This window comes from Leuciscus leuciscus (assembly GCF_965113295.1).
Source record: "Leuciscus leuciscus genome assembly, chromosome: 20".
Lineage (NCBI taxonomy): Eukaryota > Metazoa > Chordata > Actinopteri > Cypriniformes > Leuciscidae > Leuciscus > Leuciscus leuciscus.
In genome coordinates this window covers 23,490,698-23,512,383 of record NC_138744.1, presented here as the reverse complement: position 1 = coordinate 23,512,383, position 21,686 = coordinate 23,490,698, and the positions used below count along the sequence as shown (strand labels likewise).

The 21,686-nt window shown below is 41.4% G+C and overlaps 1 protein-coding gene across 3 annotated transcripts; it reads left to right on the top strand.

The window, feature by feature from the left end:
* The first annotated feature begins 160 nt into the window (after positions 1-160).
* Positions 161-21,090, top strand: cmtm8b (CKLF-like MARVEL transmembrane domain containing 8b). 3 transcript variants are annotated; one of them, XM_082150492.1, is made up of 5 exons: positions 161-734; positions 2,409-2,582; positions 2,678-2,797; positions 3,044-3,157; positions 21,072-21,090. In XM_082150492.1, exons 1-4 carry the CDS (start codon positions 501-503, stop codon positions 3,128-3,130), a joined length of 615 nt encoding a protein of 204 aa, XP_082006618.1. In that variant the 5' UTR covers positions 161-500; the 3' UTR covers positions 3,131-3,157; positions 21,072-21,090. The 3 variants fall into 3 exon arrangements, with proteins under 3 accessions (XP_082006618.1, XP_082006617.1, XP_082006616.1); XM_082150491.1 differs by lacking the exon at positions 21,072-21,090 and adding an exon at positions 4,248-4,561; XM_082150490.1 differs by lacking the exon at positions 21,072-21,090 and having other exon boundaries at positions 164-734; positions 3,044-4,158.
* Positions 21,091-21,686: the final 596 nt, after the last annotated feature.

The window sequence follows — 21,686 nt, the reverse complement described above, 5'->3', positions numbered from 1 at the left end:
GTTAATATTTACCAATAAATAGCCTTAATGATTAAATAAATAAAAAAAAAAAAAAAATTTATTAAACCAAACATTCAAAACCATAGTTTGCCGAAGAAAAAAAAAAGGGTAGGCCTATACCTGCATTCACAGCTAAACGGCTGCAGGTAGGCTAACCAAAGCGTATAGAATTGGTTTCGATCACTCCTCTCTCTCTGTTTTCGGTTCATTACGAGAGACTGTCTTATTTGACATGGGTTATAGGTCTAGTAGTCTTATCCAAGAGACGTGATGGTAGGGAAGTTTTATTGGCTCGAGAACCGGTCCTGTCCGTTAATGAACGAATCGTTCAGAGCTGCGTTTCCAGATAACGATGGATCGAGCATTTTAGCAGCCTTACGATGCTTTTGGGAAACGCAGCCCAGATTGATTTTTAAACCGGTTCAACAGATTAAAAGATCCGACTCAAAAGAACAATTCTTTCACGAATGGATTAAACCTTCACCATAGTAGGCTAGCCTATGCTTCCTTTCCTTGGGAGTAGTGAGGATCATTTCGTTGCTCATTCGGGGAGTTTGTTTTACAGTAATTCCGTTAGAATGGAGGTCGACTCCGAGTCCCGCATCGACAGCAGCAGCACTGACAGAACAAGTAAAAGCTCAAATATAGAGAGTTTAGGCTTGTTACACTCCAAGTTGGCTTATGATGGGAACTTTATTCGTTCTGCCTGTGGCATGTTAATGGCTGGAGAAATCGTAAGTATGCCGTGAATGTGCTACCTCAATAGTTCATTAAATCTGAAGTTATTTAGATAGGTTTATCCTATAGCTAATAGCCTATTTTAAGTCACTTGATGAAACAGACATATTTCAGTAATATGAATTAGAATGAAAGAAATCTAGATTGGTTAGCCTACTATTTAGGTCTGTTGATATAGTAAAAGTGAAACTGGTCCTGATTTAAAATATTTTATTTCTATGTTACAATCTTTTATAACATAAACTATCACTTGTGAAACACACACTTTAAAATAGGCTACTTTTAAAAAGAGCACTTATTTCAGAAATAATATATAGGCTATTTTAAAATAATATGCCTATATTTGAGTGCAAACTGTGTAATTAAATGAAAATGTGGCCTACTAAATAGCCTATTAAATTTATAGTGTAGATTGCAGTTTATATCAAATTCAATTAGCTGAACTTAAGAGTGCTTAAGTAGGACTTTATATGTAATATCTTTATTTATAATTTCTTAATTATTTCTTTTGTCTTTGAAATATGGTCAAAGTGTAGGCCTACTGCCGAATGTACTTACATAGGCTACTTTAATGTAATTTCTATTGCAAATTGAATGTCATGTATTTCAATATATTTGTAATTACACATTTGTAATGATGAAGTTGCAATTGAATATATTTAAAATATATTAACTTAATTTAAAGTACTTTGTGCTTGTATGTTAGTCAACACATCAAAATAAGTGTACATGACACAAGTTTATTAAAACATAATGATTTAAAATGTACTTTAAGATAAAATGTTTAGTTTGACATTACAAAGTGCACTTGAGTGTGTTAAGAAACATAGTGATGAAAGTGTACTCTTTTTATACACTTCAGTTGCCCTTTATGTAATTAAAATTATATTTTCCACAAGTACAGTTTTTAAATGTACTTTAAAGATTTGAAGTGTACCACATACATTCAATACAATCAAACATTTATTTTTCACAAGGGATTGCTTGAGTATAGTGAATAGGCACAACAAAATGTAAGACTTTTTGTTGGTTATGAAGATGCTTACTCACTATGGAAAGAGAGGAAGAGGACCAACCAAAACAGTTGGGAAACAAACTCTTCCTTTCAGCTTGTATTGTTCTTCTTCCTTCCACCACATGCTCTGAGTCAAATTCAATCATTCCCTTTCCTGCTGTAATCTACAGCCAGCTCTGTCTTCTAAACCCAAAATAATTTTTCCTGTAATATCATGCACAGTGAGAAATTCTTTGGCTGTATCTAACAGGAAGGGAGGGTGGGAGATCTCTGGAGAATAACATGGTGTTAAAAAAGGGGGTGGGGGTGGGGGGGGGGGGGGGGGGGTGTAAAGGCCCTATTCTGCTGCATAGAGAACATAATTGTCATTGTTTTTTGTTTTTTTGTTTTCTCAAAAAGTTTTTTTACAGCTCAATCCAAAAGTTTTTTGTTTTTTTTCAGGTTCTAAAATATGATTTAAACTTATACATTTGGCAGAGGCTTTTATCCATGCATTAAAGTTATACATTTTATCAATGAATGCATTCCCTCAGAAACCGTGATACTGTTATCTGCTTTCTTATAGTTGGTTTTAGATCACTTTCATGTGTTTCACTTGATCAAAAGAACAGTGCTGTTTCAGTCCTATAAGTCTGTGCTCCATCTTCAATCTCAGGTGTTTGGGCTTCTGGTGTGGACTCTGATTGGTGGGACGGAGTACCTCCATGTTCCTGCACTGGGGTGGGTAATGTTTGTGTCAGTCTTTTGTTGGGTGCTTACTGTCATTCTCTTCCTCTTTTACCTGACCATGGCCCACACCAGGATTCCCCAGATCCCATGGAAAATTCTGGTGAGTAAATTAGAACTACACAAATTAGTGTTAAAAAAGTTTGTTTTGTTTTTTTAACCAAACTTTCATTAAAATGAAGGCTTCTTAATTCACAGGGAATATGTTTTACTGGCAGCGCCTCTGTATTGTACCTGACAGCAGCTGTGATTAATGCTGTATCTTCGAATGTGGCCATTAGGGGGCGCTACTACTTCATCAGCTGGGTGGCATCAACGGTATGACAAGCAACTTCTCTCTCTGATTAGTTTATCAATACTCTTGTTTTCTTATGAACAACAAACATAGCACCTGTGCAGCAAATATCTTTCCATCCATAACTGATTATTTTATTGGACTGAATTAATTTGTTGACATTAACTAAACAGACATTACTGTACTGAGTTTTGTATGTGTGTGTAATAATTACATTAATTTTTTTATTCATTTGAATGATAAATTCCTGTGTTCTTTTTCCTTTTCAGATATTTGCCTCACTAGCTACGGTGTGTTATGCAGGAAATACAGTTGTGAATTACAAATCTTGGAGATCAAAATGTGAAGATACATAAGCAAAACAAATTAAAACTATCCCTAAGGTACAATTTATGCAAATTTAAAGAATCACATAACAAGACAATTTTGCTGTGGTTGAAGCTAAATGCTAATATATAGCATAGCATTTTTCTTATGAGTAAAATTTTAACCTACACTATATTTCTCATTTGAGTTTTTCTTTAGAAATTATTTATTGAGGATCCATATCACAAAAAGTATGTGTAAAAAGTTTCGTTAAGTCACCAAGGCAAGCTCACGGTAATTACTGATATTCAGAGCTGTCAGATTCAATTGGATGAGAAGTTTTAGGGTTTTGTTATTTATCCTTCCTTGTTTGCATTAAACAAAGAAAATTAGGCCCAACTTTGACACTACAAATGATTCAAATGAGTCGGTTCATTTTAGTGAATCAATCACAACTAACTAATCAGGGCTGCCTTTCCCAAAAGCAACGTAAGCCTAAGTTGATATATCATTGGCAATTGTTCTACGATCAATTTAGGCTTACGATGCTTTTTGGAAAGGCAGTCCAGTGTAGTTACTGACTGGTTGTTCTTTTAACAATGTATAGTCAAAGATGCACATCCTTTTTTTTTTTAGCATTGTTGTTTAATATTGGATTGCATTTATGTTGCCTCTAAAAAAGACTGAAGTCACTAAAAAGTCTGTAAACACAGATGCTTTAAAAAAATTCTTTAATATTCTTCTAAGTAGCCTAAATTAAATTTTTTTTTTCAACCCAAACAAATTTCAAGCTTAACCCAAAATTCTGTAGAGTACATTTATGCATTTCCATATAATTATTATTGTGTATATATCCAAAAAGCTTTTTTGTATTAAATGTTTGATTTCATAAATGTATTGCTTTTACAATTTTTTTCCTCCTGAACAAAGTCCACATGATGTAGGTTCTTTAAAGTATGTGGGTTTTCCTCATACTGCCTATAACACACTTAAAGTATATTCTGTATATTGTAATCTATTTATTGAAATGTGGCATGAATCAATGCAGAGGATGGCATAAATTATTTTGATTTAAGCACACTTTTGTCAGTTACTTCTTAATCTAAGGATTTCAAACAGCCGTTCAGTTTAAAATATTACTTGTTGTTGTTGTTGTTGTTTTTTAAGCCTAAGTTGAAGGAACACCTCAGGTGGGTTCCCTGAGAGGGGAACAAGACGCTGGGTCAAGGCGTTAACTATGGGAACATTTCCGCATGTACAGGCCAGGGGCGTTTCCTCTGAGGAGACAAGGGAGGCAGTGTCTCTTCAAAAAAACTGGTTGAGAAATAATCTATATTACAAAAAAATAAAAACAACACAAATATTACAAAATGTGACATTAAAACATGCATACCGGTAAATCACTTGTTTTTATAAAGTAACACTGCCCAACAGCGACACCCGCAGGTAAAGTTACAGCACACTCTTTCCTTAAAGGAGAACTCCGGTGAATTTTTAAGTTAATCTTGATCGTTTTACCTTTGTGACTGTGAGTACTGTCTATAGAAAAAAAAAACGAACCGGATCGGTGCTTGCAACGCGAAGCTGTCTAAATAGTGTCTTTGTGCCTCTTAACAGACACAAAATGCAATTAAAATGTCTGTCCAACATGAACAGGGCCCTTACATGACAACAAGATGCGTTTAGCAACTTAGCCATTGTTTAAACTCACCTAAATAGACTTTTAGACGGCTAGCTGTAGTCTCGCGCTGAAGTCCCGTGGGAACTCAGTTGTAGCCGGAAAAAGTGCGCGTGATTTTTTTTTCCCCAAACCACTTCAGCGGAAAACCCGCCCTGCAGCTGATTCTAAGGTTTTCATTGGTCATGTCAATCGTCACTGTAACCTAAACCAATTAAATCAGCTGCAGGGCGGGATTTCCGCTGAAGTGGTTTGGGAAAAAAAAAATCACGCGCATAGTGCAGGTGGGAGGAGCGTCGTGTTCCGGCTACTACTGAGTTCCCACGGGACTTCAGCGCGAGACTACAGCTAGCCGTCTAAAACACTATTTAGGTGAGTTTAAACAATGGCTAAGTTGCTAAACGCATCTTGTTGTCATGTAAGGGCCCTGTTCATGTTGGACAGACATTTTAATTGCATTTTGTGTCTGTAAAGAGGCACAAAGACACTATTTAGGTTAATGCCCCCATAACTGCCGTTTTAGCTGAATGGGAGCTCTGGGCATTAACTGTAACAGCTCCGCGTTGCAAGCACCGATCCGGTTAGTTTTTTTTTCTATAGACAGTACTCACAAAGGTAAAACGATCAAGATTAACTTAAAAATTCACCGGAGTTCTCCTTTAAGGCCTCATTATACTTCTGCGTCGGACCTACGCCGGAGCCTATATGCCGTAGGCAACGTGTTGGTTTTAATTTATACTTCTGCGTTGTTGTCGGCGTTGACGCGCACCTAGGGAGCATGTGAAACCCCGAGGGAGGGGTTCTGGCAGACCAATCACATCGCTTGCGCCCGCGTAGAATTGACGCGTTGTTAAATTTTTGGAGAGGTGCACGTACGCCGAAGGGTACGCGTGCTACACACAGCCTACGACGTAGCTACGGCGGCAGTTCGACGCAGAAGTATAAATAGGCCTTAACACTCATTGCACACTCATTGACTAAAAACAGACACCCTAATCTAATGCATGTGGTGGGTTTAGGTTTGGGGGTAATTGAGAATGAATAGGGGAAAGTTGCATGAGAGGAGTAGACGGTGGGCCGAGGGGAGATTTCGTGTTTTCAGACGATCTGTGGTGATGGATAACCCAGTTTTTTATATGTAACCGCTACGCTTTTCAACAAAGCAAATAAAAATTGTTGCCACTCACATACTTTGTCCATTACTATAATGTCGGTAACTTTCTCCAGGTGATTTTCCCGGCGAATAGAGCAGGCAGCTACGTGTGCAAAAGTGAGTCAAATCTGCATCTCCCCCATGTTGAAATGCCCAACTTTACAGCAGAAAAAAACATGTTTACAGCCTGGAGCAAAAAGTGGCTTTGGTCTATACAGCTAATTTTGCCATTCATGACAACTGTGAGGGGGGTTAATTTTTTTATAACTCATCCATTTAAATTATATTAAGCCTCAAATTTCTGCATAAGTAAGGGTGTCCATTTTTGAGTGACAGGTGGATTCCCGCTGCTGTGGTCATTATTCATCATTAGCCGTTTGTCTGCTGTCTGTTAGCCGTCACGTTACCTCAGCTAATTGTCTGACTGTAAAAATAAATAAATTCGGGAGTGACCATAGACAGTAAAAGAAATGGACACAGCGACCCCATTGGATTCAACAGAGAAAAGTGAAGTCAATTAGAAGCACTCACTTCCTGATGGCTGAGCGTACTGCGCAGACTCAAACTGAGCTTGACGACGTAGATGTGACGTGAGCAAACTGTCTGTCTTCTAGTAGCTGTGCCAAGAGAAATCTGAATAATTCCCTTCCGAAACTTCAGAGACGGAGAGTGTGAGTAGGAGGTGTCCATGAGCTAGGAGCAGGAGAAACTTTTGCTAAGTATTCTGATTAGTTATTTTGTCATTTTGCCTCCACGTCCCCCCGATTGCCCGCAAGCTTCTCCTCCTGTCCATACGGTAATTTCTCTACTGTGCGACAGAGTCGTGTGGTTATGACGCAATCGTTAGCCTATTATTACAAAAACTGCGGGGCCATAACATAAGATACAAGGTAATGGAGCCTTTTATACATTTTCGTGTTTCTTTAGAAATAAATAATGGACAAATGGAGTCTTTAAACGCCTCAGATGTGAAGTTATTCGCTGTCAAAGTGACGCCAAAATGAATGGGAGTCAATGGAATGCTAACAGCAGGTGATGGTCTGCTAATCAATGGCACCCCCGGGGAAGCTTCAGTTTTTTCTGAAAGATTACCCCCTTGGGAGTGACGCGCTGCCATGATGGTGACGGTCGGCTTCAAAAACGGTCTTCAGAAACCTACGGGTGACGTCACGGACGACTACGTCCATATTTTTTTTACAGTCTATGGGTCTGACAAGTATTTGTTGCCTTCATCCAATAGCGTGGGTGGGAAAGTGTCGGTGTTGGCTACGCGTTTGTCAACACACTGGCCCAGGAAAGATTTAACTTGTTAACTCATTTTACCCCCATGCTACATATTCAGTTTGACACAAAATGTGAATGTAGAGGTAACGTTATCCACTCTTACTGTTTTTATTTAATGTAACCATATTTTGTCATACGACGTCCTGTCATTTAGTTGTAATCTTTAATAAATACACCGTTCTGATTTCAAACATTTGATCTGTATTGCTTGGAAACACAACGTCGTAAAAACGAGCCAGACAATACTCTTTTTCCCATTACATGTTTACTGGGAAGAAATGGCAAAATATGAAGTGCTGCATGCATACAGTATATTTGAGGGAAGTGGACCCACCATTCCCTTCACAGACACAAGTTGGGACAAATTCATTAAATCAGTGTTTCTGTGTAAAGACCTTGAGTGCAGAGAAACTATTATAGCAGAAGAGGCACTACAGGCATACAAGTTACAAAGCCAGGAACCTACAAACCAGTTAGTCAAACCAGCTAACACTGGCTACCACAGGGAGTGCTACAGCCTTTTCACAAATATCACGAAGATAAAACGATCACAAAGGAGAGGAGAGAAGGCAGTATTAGTTGAAGAAACTGCAAAGGAAGGTTGGTATTATATTGTATAGACAGGCGGTGCAGTATAAGACATACAGTGCAGTGTAGACAGTAGTATACAGTTAAGATAGTATGGTTTGCAGTAATATAAATTAAATATAAATGTGCAATGTATTAGCAGTAGCCTTATAAGAGTAGTACAAATAATAAGAGTAGTACAAATAATATAGATAATATACAGTGTATTAACAGCTATATAATAAAAACACCCTGCAAAAATGTACCCTTCCAATTATGGCATAATTAACATCAACAAGGCCAGACACCTGAACGCTGTGAAACTGGTCTATTACCCATGTTAAGGGAACAGGTGGAACCAATATATGGAGCATGAGTTTTCCCCTGCTGAAAGTTACAAACCATTTTTCCTTAATCAGTGATGTGGGGAAGGGTGCAGAACCTAGATCTATTGTTTTGCACTTTTTTTAGTGGTAGAGGCCGAGGATGGTGAGGCGACTCCAGTAAAAACACGGGCTCTGAGGTCTTGCGCCCATGATCTCTACACGTCCAGCTCCAAAGGCCATACTGGAACTTGAGCACTGCTCGTGTAAAAAAACAAATTGTGTTAAGGGTAGATGCACATGTAAACTTGTGGCGGTACGGGAAAAACGTAAGTTGCGTGACTGCATGGAGGAGGGAAATCAATTATCCGGAAGTGAGGAAATGAGTATATAAGGTGGAGTTGTAAGAGAGGGAGGGAAAAGAGAAAAAAAGGAGCGGGTTACCTGAGACGAATCCACAGTCAGTGAGACGCGAGACGCTGTGTTTGGGCTGTACGTGGATCTAGAGTGAGCGTGAGTTGCCTAGCGATTGACACTGAGGGTGCGCTGCACCTCTGGACACCGGCTGCACAGCGAAGCTTGTCTTTGAGGCTGACGAGTGAGCAAGTTCTCCAGGTTATTCCCTGTTTTACCCTCACTTCGGAAACTTTCCTTCCTGCCATTTTCGGCCAACGCTCTTTCACACACACACACACACACACACACGCCCGCACGCACACGCATGCACCGTCTTCAAGCCAACCAAACATTCACGCAACCACTTTCACCACGTATTTCGTAGGGGTGGCACGGTTCACAAAACCCACGGTTCGGTTCGTATCACGGTTTTAGGGTCACGGTTTTCGGTTCTGTACGGTTCTTGTTGTTGTTTTTTCTTTTAATCTTTAACACTCCAAAAATTTACTTCAGCATATGATATATAGCTGAATTATCTAATTATTAATTAATTTATTTCATAAATGGGGTGTGTTTGCAAAACGCAGCTTCTCATTTCCCGTGGGCTGTGTCGGACAGTTATTTGTCACCACTTTTTGCCAGGGTTGATATTATGTCCCAGCACGGATGTACCAATACAAATAAATAAAACATTTCCAGTTAACTAGCAAAGTATTCGTTTCGTTCGTTTGTTAAATAAGAAGCAATCTAGCGCTGAAATGTGTTTTTTTTAATCAAGTGATCAAAGTGCTCGTTGCCGTTGCGATCAGTGGCGCTGATACAGTGTTCTCGTGGCTCGCGCACACACCGCAGCGGCCGCACATTCTTCACTCAGACGCGCGCTTCAGTCCGTTGAGGAGACTCTAGGCTACTCTATTCGTTCCGATGAAATCACAAAACAAAATTCATACAAATCTGTCCCTGCTTGATATACAACCGCTGATAAACATAATCGGTTTTGATGAAAAAGAAAAATATATACGAGTGCAGATTAGAACTCAGAACCTTTGACACGCTTGGCAAGTTCTGCCACTGGACCATTAAAGTACATACCGGTACGTGGAACAGTCGATCTATGTAGCCTATTTATTCACGTGAAAAAAACAACATATAGCCTAGTGGAGTTGATCTCATTAAATGTCTAAGTAAACCCAGTGTACTATTTAAATCGATTGCTGGACATTGTAATGTTATTCTACATTTGTCTGATTTATGATTTAGCATTGTATTAGCAGTAGCACGGGCACAAGGCTACATTGCGCATGCGTCGAACCGTGCGAACCGCGCGACGCACACACGCACCGAACCGAGACAAGCGAACCGAACGGTTCGGATGTTTTTTCATGTACCGTGCCACCCCTAGTATTTCGTATCTGTATAATACAGTGAAGTGTTTCGTTATGTTTAAACGGTTGATTTCATTGTTAGTTTGATTTAATGTTTTTTTTTACCAATTCAAAAACAGTGGTGTAAAGACTGTAGGATTTTGAACTTGAACCAAAGTTATTTGGTGTGTGTTTAGTTTGTTTTGATTCTTTGCTTATGGTGAAACTGAGATTTTGTCTGATTTCTTTGAAAACTATGAAAATATAACTGTGAAACTGAACTTTCTTTGTGTGATTTCTGATTCATGTTTATTCGTAACCGGTGACTTAAAGAGCTTTTCTGAGGAAAAATATTTGACAAGATTAAGCTTGTCTGGCGCCCGAACTAATTGTTTTTTTTATACATACATCTTTCATTTGTTGATTTACATTTTGTTTGGGGCCTGCCACCGTTACAGAAGTGGCGCCCGAACAGGGACCTGAACTGAACTCTTTAAGAAAAAGAAAAGACACCTGAACTGAACTCTTTAAGAAAAAGAAAAGACACTTGAACTGAACTCTTTAAGAAAAAAGAAAAGACATTTGATTGGTACTCTGTAAAAAAAAAAAAAAAAAAAAAACTTATCAAACTGTCAATTTTGTTATTTTTTGGGAAAAGTGTTTGTGTATATCTTGGCATTTTTTTTTAATTTACTTGTTACAGTAATTGAGGGTTAGCTTCAATGTAACGATTAATTAAGATGATTGAAGTGTGGTTTTGCATTTGAATACTTGTTAGGACAGGAATTGTAACTGTGGGTTAAACTTCTTTATTGAACATCAATACAACATTGTATTTTGTTATTTTATTCATTTCCTGTTTGCTTTTCGCAGTTACTAACAATCATTACATTTTACATGACATTTTATACACTTCATTGAACTACTCCATTTCATTGAACTACTGCAACTACTCCATTGAAACATGACCACAACACCATCTCCTCTGTCCACGTGTGTGGATATTGAAGCTCCAGATGTTGCAACCCCGATTTGGCCAATTGCATCACAGCCTCGGGTTACCCCGGGACCTCCTTCACCTCATGTCTTCCATGTCCCATACACCCAAAACGCTTTCCAATACCATCTATCCAGGAGCCCAAGTGCGGTTTGCTTCAGCACTGGCTGGCAGTACTCCAGTGCAAACCCTTACCTGGGACCAGGGACCAGGCCCTATGCAGCTATGCACATCACCTGAACTCTCTACTCTCTCTTCTGTGGCACAGCAGGATTTGCCCGGTGTACTTCCCACTCCTGGTAGAGAAATGCAACATCTTACCTCACGAGTCCAAGGTAATTGGGATACACTGCTGGATTTCATAAAGAAACAGGAGAAAGCGGTCTCTGAACTTACTCAGGGGCTGAAAGCAACTTCTTCCCAGCACTGTGACCAGATTACCAACCTTGCTACTAAAATGAAGGACAACCAGCAGCAAGTTCTCACACTAGTTGTTTCGAACAAAAAACAGGATGAGGATGAGACTGATCAACTAACCAAAGCCATTAAACTCATGATTACAGGTGAACTTAAAAAAGTTGAATCAACCTTTGTCTCTGAGGTGCGCTTCATGGTGGATCAGCTTCAGCTGGAACTTCAACAGGACCTCAAAACCATGCAACAGAACTTTCAAAAAAGCCACGACCGGCTTACGGCAGAAATGCATCAGTGCTCCGTCCAAACTGCTAGCCTTTGTACAGACTTTAAAAAGTTCCAAACTGAAATGGTGGAACGAAGCAAAATGCAAGAAAAGAAATTAGTGGATCTTAAGGAGAGTATACCAACACCACCTGGCACTACCTCCATCTCTTCACCACCAGCCACAGTGACTGCTCCTGCAACTCCTCCCACTACTGCAGTAGTAAGAAGTGATCACCTTAAGATAACATTTCCCACCTTTGGAAGGCCATCAGATGACCCAGACCCTTTACTATATTTGACACGCTGCCAAGATTTTCTAGCATTACATCCCTTGGTTGATGCAGACCTGCTGGCCACTTTCCGAACTGTACTCTATGGAACTGCCCGTGACTGGTGGGAGGTTGCCAGATCCTCTGTAACAACATGGGATGAGTTTGAATCAGCCTTTCTTTCTGCCTTCCTATCTGAGGATTACGAAGATGAGCTGGCTGATCGGATCAGAACGAGGACCCAGGGAGAGAAGGAATCCATCAGGGATTTTGCATTCTCATATCGAGCTCTCTGCAAAAGGTGGAAGCCTTCCTTAACAGAAAGTGACATGGTAAAAATGATCCTTAAAAATATCAAGCCCTATCTCGCCAGCCAGTTACGCAGCAGGGTAAGCACTGTCGAGGAGCTAGTAAAGCTGGGCCATCAGCTGGAGAAGGATTATGTGCAACAAGTACAATATGAGGGACGCAAGGATTTTAAACCCCCACCTACAATGCCACAAAGACCAGTCTCTAGCCAACCTGTGGAGAAGCCTCAAGTACAGTGCTGGCAGTGTAAAGGTTCCCATTCACCTGGAAATTGCCCTCACTTTATGTCCGCTTCCAACCAGCCATCTGTTCAGTAGCGTCCCACGAATAACAAGCGTTTCTTCCAACCTATGAAGTCTGGGGGTCCGCCTCGCCAGCCAGCTACTCCTTCCAGCAACGCGGTATCTGCAACCTTGGAAGAAATCACCTCCACTGGTTCCAAGGCCCTGTCCCAAATGGCGCACTTCATGCGGACTTTCGGTCTCGTGGACTTGAATTGCGCGTGCTCGCTGAGTCTACGAGTCCGTAGGCCGTCCCATTCAGCATTTTACCGCTCTGAAGTGTGCTCAGCAGCGCCCCCTTTGTACCCTTGAAGCGGTCTTCCACGAAGCCCGCATAGATGCAGGCTCCACGCACTTTAACTACCCAGGAATCCTTGCGAAAGGCCAATCAGACAACAGATGGGAGGAGATTTCACTCACGGATAATTGTTGACATGGCTGTGAAGAAAATATTACTGTTTTTATGACCTAAATGTACATTTTACCAGTTGTTACCTACAGTTTATACAAACATTATGGTCATCGACCAGTGGTTGATGTCTCAAACATAATAATAGCGTGTTTAATAATACGATCGCATTATGATTCATTAAATAAATAGAACCGAATGGCAGGGCTTTACTGAGTCATATGTAAACATAGTATGAATATTGAAACCTGTAAATTGAAAAAAATATGTTTAAATTATGTTTTAAAATTGTAATCTTAGTTCAAATGGAACATTATGTATTATTATGTACAACTGTATACATCATTTAAATAAGCATGATTTATCTATTGTCTAATGCCCAGGTGATATGCATAATATCAAAATATAGAACTGTAAAATTAGGCTGTGTAGTGGACATGCAGATAAGACGTCGGAGCGCAAAAATGTGATTTCTCCTGTCCAACAACAACCAGACCGTTATTTCCGGCATGCCGATCGAGTCTGTCCCAAAAATACCTCTCAATGCGCCCTCGTGGACTCGCGCCAAGGGCCCTATAGGTCTGCACTACATGACGTCACCAAAGTGTGGACTCTGAGGAAGTCCACAAGTCCGGAGTGTGCCATTTGGGACAGGGCCCAATACTTCAAATCAGCTAATGGCTGCTGTACCACAACAATTAGTGGTGCCCATCAGTATTGGCCCCTGGAGAGGAAAGGCCATTGTGGATACAGGCGCAGGTTACACCCTTATCCATGAGAGCCTTTGGACAGAACTTAACCCACATGACAACCTTCAGCCCTGGACCCTTGGTCCTTTTTATTTAGCTAATGGTGAGGCAGAAGTTCCATTAGGATGGATAAACCTACCGATTATGCTTCATAATAAGACTTTCCCAGTACAGGTTGCTGTCCTCTCCTACACAGCCCTCGCTTATGCAGTGATCCTGGGATTAGATTTCATCTTCTTCAGTGGACTGCAGATTGATGTGACTGACAGAAATTATTCTTTCAAGTCTGCCCCTGATGAACACTATCCTTTCCAACCAGGCCAGGCCAGTGTACCTGTGGTGAAACCACCACACCTAAAAAAGAGACAACACCTGAAGAGTGTTAATCAAAGCCTCTCCCTACTCAGTTCCATTCCTCCACTCCAACACCCATTGCTATCACGACCACTTGATAGCCTGGATGAACAAGCATTAATGAACCTTGCTGTGAATGGTGCTCACTTACCACCTGACGGGAAACGACAACTACGGCAAATCTTGGAGTCCAACTCTCAGGTGTGTACCCTCCAACCTGGACGAACTGATGTTCTCCAACACCACCTCTATATCACACATCCAGTGCCCCTCAAACAGCGACCCTATCGCATGAGTCCTTCTAAACAAGCTGTTGTGAGAGAGCAACTGGAGGAAATGTTAAAGGCAGGTATCGTGGAACCATCTCACTCGGCATGGGCATCCCCTGTTGTCCTAGTTCCAAAAAAAGATGGTAAAATGAGATTTTGTGTGGATTACCGGAAGGTCAACGCCATAACAGAGAGTGATGCATACCCCCTCCCTAACATTACAGAGATTCTTGAATCCCTCTCTGGTGCATCGATCTTTTCTACAATCGACCTCAACAGTGGCTACTGGCAGGTGACAATGGGTCCAGATAGCAAACCCATGACTGCCTTTATCACTCCATCGGGGTTGTATCAGTTTACAGTCATGCCTTTTGGGTTAAAAAATGCCCCAGCGACTTTTCAAAGACTGATGGAGACGGTTTTGGGGGAATTACGAGGTAACATATGCTTCGTTTACATTGATGATATTATAATCTACTCACCATCCATGGACCAGCACTTCCTCGATCTCCAAACTGTTCTCCATCGATTGCAGACAGCGGGTTTGACTATCAACCTAAAGAAGAGCAAGCTTTGTCTTCAGGAGTTAACATTCCTTGGACATGTGGTGAACATTCATGGTATTTCCACAGACCTGAGTAAGGTAGAAGCCATATGTGCATACCCTGTACCTCGTAACATCAAAGAGGTTCAGCGCTTCCTTGGACTCGCCGGGTGGTACCACCGGTTCGTCCCAAATTTCTCGAGGATTGCTGAGCCCATCAATTCCTTGAAAAAAAAGGGTCGTGCATTTCATTGGTCACCCCAATGTCAACAAGCTTTTGAACAGCTAAAAGCCTACCTTACCTCACCTCCCATTCTTGGTCATCCCAACCTTGAACTTCCATTTATTGTATACACGGATGCCAGTGACATCGGACTAGGTGCGGTGTTGACGCAGCGGAAGGACCAGGGATCAGAGTAGGTGATTGCGTACGCCAGTAGATTTATATTTATATTATATTTGTATATTTGTGCATTTGGCAGACGCTTTTATCCAAAGCGACTTACATTGCATTATCCTATTCATTTATACATAGGTATGTGCAATCCCCTGGGATCGAACCCACAACCTTGCGTTGTTAACGCAATGCTCTTACCACTGAGCTACAGGAAAGCTCGCTTACCACTGAGCTACAGGAAAGCAGTAGATCCCTGAGCAAAGCCGAAACCAACTACTCTGCGACAGAGAAAGAATGCCTTGCCGTCATATGGGCTCTGGAAAGATGGCAACATTACCTAGAGCCTAAATTATTCACGGTTGTGACTGATCACTCAGCCCTGCAATGGGTAATGAGCTCTACAAAAACCACCAGTCGTCTCATTAGATGGGTTCTTCGATTGCAGAAGTTTGATTTTGTAATTGAGTATCGTAAAGGAAGGCTGAATGTAGCACCAGATGCTCTTTCTCGGATCCACACCCAACCTGGTTGTAGCTTATATGTCAGGCAAACGGAGGAGTCAGACCTTCCCATCACTGCCGCTGCCATCTGGGAGGAGCAGCACAAGGACCCTGTAATTATAAAACTATTCCAAACACTGGCAGGAGATGATCAGCTGAAAAATCAGTACGAGGTAGTAGAGGATAAATTGTACCACACAACTCAGCTGAAGAGTGGCCAACGCCATTATCGGGTGTACCTTCCCAACAGTCTGATTTCAGCCGTTCTCCACCACTACCATTCAAATCCTTTAAGTGGCCACATGGGTATTTACAAGACTTACCAGAGGCTGCATGATATTGCATTTTGGCCTGGGATGTGGACGGATGTGAAGAATCATGTCAAAAGATGTGTTAAATGCCAAACACTCAAAGGGGAAAATCGTAAACCTGCGGGAAAAATACAACAAGTCAGTACAGCACATCCCAACGAAATGCTAGGGGTAGACATCATGGGACCAATGCCCCGCAGTACCCATCAGAATGAGTACCTTCTTGTCTTTGTGGACTATTTTACCCGCTGGGTGGAGCTGTTTCCTATGCGGAATGCCCATGCAGAGACTGTTGCAGCACTTTTCAGGAGAGAGATTCTGACTCGATGGGGGGTTCCTGACTTTATCCTGTCTGATAGAGGTTCTCAGTTCCTTTCTGCTGTATTCAAGGAGATATGTGGTAAATGCGGTGTCACACAGAAACTCACTACTGCTTACCACCCACAAACGAATATGACAGAGAGAGTAAATCGTAACCTAAAGTACATGATGGCGGCTTATGTAGAAGATAACCACAAGAAATGGGATCAGTACTTGCCTGAACTACGATTTGCAGTCAATTCAGCTCTCCAGGAGTCCATCGGCATGACCCCAGCAGAGCTTCACCTGGGGAGGAAATTGCAAGGTCCCATGGACAAACTGTTGCGTGGCAAGAACATCTCTCCCGATTTACCTTCCTATGATGTGGTCAGTCATCTAGTTCAACTTCAAGCTAAAGCGAAAGAGTGCTGCCAAAAGGCACAGAAAAGACAACTACGGATCTACAATAAGAACCGACGTGATGCCTCCTTTAAAGAAAATGACCGTGTGTGGCTAAGGAATTTCCCCCAATCTAGTGCCCAACACCATTTCAGTGCAAAACTTGCGCAACGATGGAAGGGTCCTTATCGGATAATAAAGCAGCAGGGACCAATAAATTATCAAGTGGCATTGGAGTCCTCTGGGGAAGATGTGCGTAATGTGCATGTGAGTAATTTAAAAGCATGCTTCCCCACAGCCGAGGAGTTGGAAATCCAGGAGAGGAAAAGACATTATATTCCAAGAGAAAAGAGAAAATATTCCAAGAATCGTCAGAGGAAGGTGAAGAGTTCTTGGGATTTTAATCCACACTTTCTATCCTACAACCTTGGGTTGCTTTCTCCAGGGGGGGAGAGTGTGGCGGTACGGGAAAAACGTAAGTTGCGTGACTGCATGGAGGAGGGAAATCAATTATCCGGAAGTGAGGAAATGAGTATATAAGGTGGAGTTGTAAGAGAGGGAGGGAAAAGAGAAAAAAAGGAGCGGGTTACCTGAGACGAATCCACAGTCAGTGAGACGCGAGACGCTGTGTTTGGGCTGTACGTGGATCTAGAGTGAGCGTGAGTTGCCTAGCGATTGACACTGAGGGTGCGCTGCACCTCTGGACACCGGCTGCACAGCGAAGCTTGTCTTTGAGGCTGACGAGTGAGCAAGTTCTCCAGGTTATTCCCTGTTTTACCCTCACTTCGGAAACTTTCCTTCCTGCCATTTTCGGCCAACGCTCTTTCACACACACACACACACACACACACACACACACACACACACACACGCCCGCACGCACACGCATGCACCGTCTTCAAGCCAACCAAACATTCACGCAACCACTTTCACCACGTATTTCGTATCTGTATAATACAGTGAAGTGTTTCGTTATGTTTAAATGGTTGATTTCATTGTTAGTTTGATTTAATGTTTTTTTTTACCAATTCAAAAACAGTGGTGTAAAGACTGTAGGATTTTTAACTTGAACCAAAGTTATTTGGTGTGTGTTTAGTTTGTTTTGATTCTTTGCTTATGGTGAAACTGAGATTTTGTCTGATTTCTTTGAAAATTATGAAAATATAACTGTGAAACTGAACTTTCTTTGTGTGATTTCTGATTCATGTTTATTCGTAACCGGTGACTTAAAGAGCTTTTCTGAGGAAAAATATTTGACAAGATTAAGCTTGTCTGGCGCCCGAACTAATTGTTTTTTTTATACATACATCTTTCATTTGTTGATTTACATTTCGTTTGGGGCCTGCCACCGTTACAAACTGCATGAGCTGCCATGTACAAACCTCTGTCAGTGTGTAAACTGTGACAATAAGTCACTTGAAGATGACTAGGGCACATGTGTGCATGTATGAACACATGTGTGGAGTGGTGTGTGTGTGTGTGTGTGTGTGTGTGTGTGTGTGTGTGTGTGTGTGTGTGTGTGTGTGTGTGTGTGTGTGTGTGTGTGTTGGCTACTCCTGCAGAAGTAAATCTGTATGACATGTTTATGTACATTATAACTCTGCTCTGTTTGATAGCCTATGTTCTCTGATAGTTATACTTATAATCTTGTTTCTATTACATGCAGTTCTAACTTGAGCTCTTAGCTCTCCGGTTAGAATATTGGCTGCTTACTCTTTAAGAAACACAAAACTCACTCTTGCACTCACACTTATACACAATCTCTCTCTCACACGCACACACACACACACACACACACACACACACACACACACACACACACACACACACACACACACACACACACACACACACACACACACTTGTACACACACACACACACACACACAACTCACTCACTCACTCACTCACTCACTCAGATATGTGGTTTACGGGGACTCTCCATAGGCGTAATGGTTTTTCTAATGTACAAAATGTATAATCTATCCCCCTACCTAACCCTACTTCTAAACCTACCAATCACAGAAAACTTTTGGCATTTTTTGAATAAAAAAACCCCACCATTTAGTATGTTTTTTAAGCCGTTTGGTTTATAAGGACACAGATGTCCTCATAAACCATGTTTACGTTGTAATACCCATGTCATTATCAAGCGGCAACCTCCCCGTCTCTCTCTTGAAACCAACACGGAAGTGAGTTAAACTGCAATTCATTGACTGACCGCTTGAGGCTGGTGTCAAAAGTGAGTCAAATCTGTATCTCCCCCATGTTAAAATGCCAAATTTTACGGCAGAAAAAAACGTGTTTACAGCCTGGTGTCTGTATGTGGCTTTGGTTTATACAGCTAATTTTGCCCTTCATAACAACTGTGAGGGGGGTGAATTTTTTTATAACTCATCCGTTTAGTTGATTAATATTTAAAGTTCTGCATAATTAAGGGTGTGTCCACTAGAGTGACAGGTGGATTCCCGCTGATGTCAATGCTAGCCGTTTGTCTGCTGTTACTAGCCGTCACTTCACCTCAGCATATGTTAGCTGCTTAATTTGCCATCTCTGCAGTGTTTGTGCTTTTTTTCGGGATTATTTCATACAATTTAAAACGCCCATTACTTTAATACACCCATTACTTCGGATTCCGTCGTTGTCGTCGAGTATCGTTCGAGAGAGCAACCAGCGCTGTATTTCAGTTGTTTTCCTCTGTGAATATGCACCAATGGATGTCTGACAATTTCGTTGCTTTTTGGAGTTTTCAGATTTAAAAACGTCAATAAAGGCTCGTTCGTTCTGCTCTCACGGAACAGATAGATTATAATATGCTTATGTACCGTCAGATGAAATCCTGCAGGTGTCGGCGCTTTCTCCGTCCATGCAATAAATGCACATAAATCACTGTCACACACACTCTCTCAGAGTAATATTTAGTTACTGCATATACATTTTCAACTAGCAGAATAGTACAGAATCACGATACACAGTCTCACTTGTTGCCATGTCTTTTAACTATTATAATATTTCGAAGGGCAAAAACAGGAACTTTTAATTGGCTTTACATCATCAACTGTCACTTTAGCGCGAGGCCCTGTGCAGTCACAGACTTGGTACTGTCAGTAGCATATAGCATAGCATTACCTCCCCACCCGACCCGCCTCTTTGCCCATTTTCTGTTATCCGGGAGTGACGCGAGGCCAAGATGGCGACGGCCGGCTCCGCCCACTTTAGGCTTCAAAAATGCTCTTCAGAAACCTACGGGTGACGTCACGGACACTACGTCCATATTTTTTTACAGTCTATGGTCATTATACACATTTGTGTCCTCATAAACCATATACAAGAACACACACACACACACACACACACACACACACACACACACACACACACACACACACACACACACAATAACAGTAGGCCATGACAGGAGGAGGACAGAGTAAAGGAACACAGGACCTACAATTTCCACACTTTTATTAGCCCCGGGTCCAGTGGACCCGAACAGCCTGTGTGTAATATAAATGTGTAGGGGGGGGTGTACAGTGTGTGGTCATTGAATATGTGTTCAGATATATATTCTTCACAGAAAATGAGCCAAGGCCAATGAGTCTGAGTTTGAAAAAATAATTAATCGTACAATTTTTCTATTGATAAAAAATGAACACCATACAAACACAGTGTACAAAACAAACATTTTATATATGTAGCAGGAAGGGTTATGACCCCTTCTACTCGTTATGGTTTTGGCCAATGGCCTGGCGTCCGGTGCGTATAAAAGCATGGATTTCCGGTTCCTTAGTGTGCGTCACAATCCGGGGCCGTGACGTCACCCAGGCGCCCTGCTGCTTTTTGCTGGAGTGCAGTGTCAGGTATTCACTGTCGGTGCTGTTTGTCAAGTCAAGTCAAGTCAAGTTTATTTGTATAGCGCTTTTCACAATACAGATTGTATCAAAGCAGCTTCACAGTATTAAATTTAAATAATACAACAAAGTTTGTTTCAAGAGGAATTTATTGATTGATAAAATTAAATTAAATATCCCCAAAATATCCCCAACTGAGCAAGCCAAAGGGAACAGTGGCAAGGAACCGAAAAACTCCATCAAGTGACCTAATGGTGTCCTAAAACTCCATCAGGTGACCTAATGGAGAAAAAAAACCTTGGGAGAACCCAGGCTGTTTGTCAGTCTGTGTGCTTTCTGGAGAGTTCAGTATGGACATTTGAGACAGGTAAGGGAAGCTTGTAAATGAAGTTTTGCTTTGGCTGAGCGGGTAATCTGAGTAATCTGTATGCTTAACGTAGTGTAAGATCGATCTGCGCTTTCTGCCAACGAGTTTTGTCGGAGACATCTGGCTCCATCCATCGTATAGTAATCCCGTGACAGCATGTTTTGTTGTGAGTATACTGCTCGAGCGTGAAGCCAAGGGAAAAGGAATTGCAGTGTAACACCTTTTCGTTTTGTTTTTAGGCACGCGATAAGGACAGTAGCGGCGTCCTGCACGAGAATTATCAGCCCTGTGCTTCATCGTAAAGTGCTGTTTGCTCTGCTCCTCATCGGCTGCTGTTCTGTTTTAACTCTTTCAACTGTTCTGTTTTAAGTGAACTCTTTCAAGTGAACTGACCCGAGTGTTCTGTTTCGAGTGAACTGTTTTGAGTGTCTCGAGGGAACCGTCTCGAGGGAACCGTCTTGAGTGAACTGTCTCGAGTGAATCGTCTTGAGTGAACTGTCTCGAGTGGACTGTTCCAGTGCACTGTTTCCAGTAAATTCTGTTCTCAGTGATATGTTTTGAGGTTTTTTGTTTGTCTTCTGTTTATTTCTTTAATTGATTTATCTTTTTGAATGTGTATGTTTATTTTGGTTTGATTATTGTATTGGTGATTTATGGTTATATCATTTTGTTCTTTTTGCATATCACTGGTTGATGATGTCTCTTTTTCTTTTGTTTGTTTGCAGGGCCTGGGCACCCGGGGGCAGGCGAGTGACCATTTAGGTGGTGACGTCTTCACTGTGTGTCGTGGTCTTCTCTGACATGAGTCGTTGAGTGTGTGTTAGTGTGTGTGTGCACTGTGAATAGAATAATTT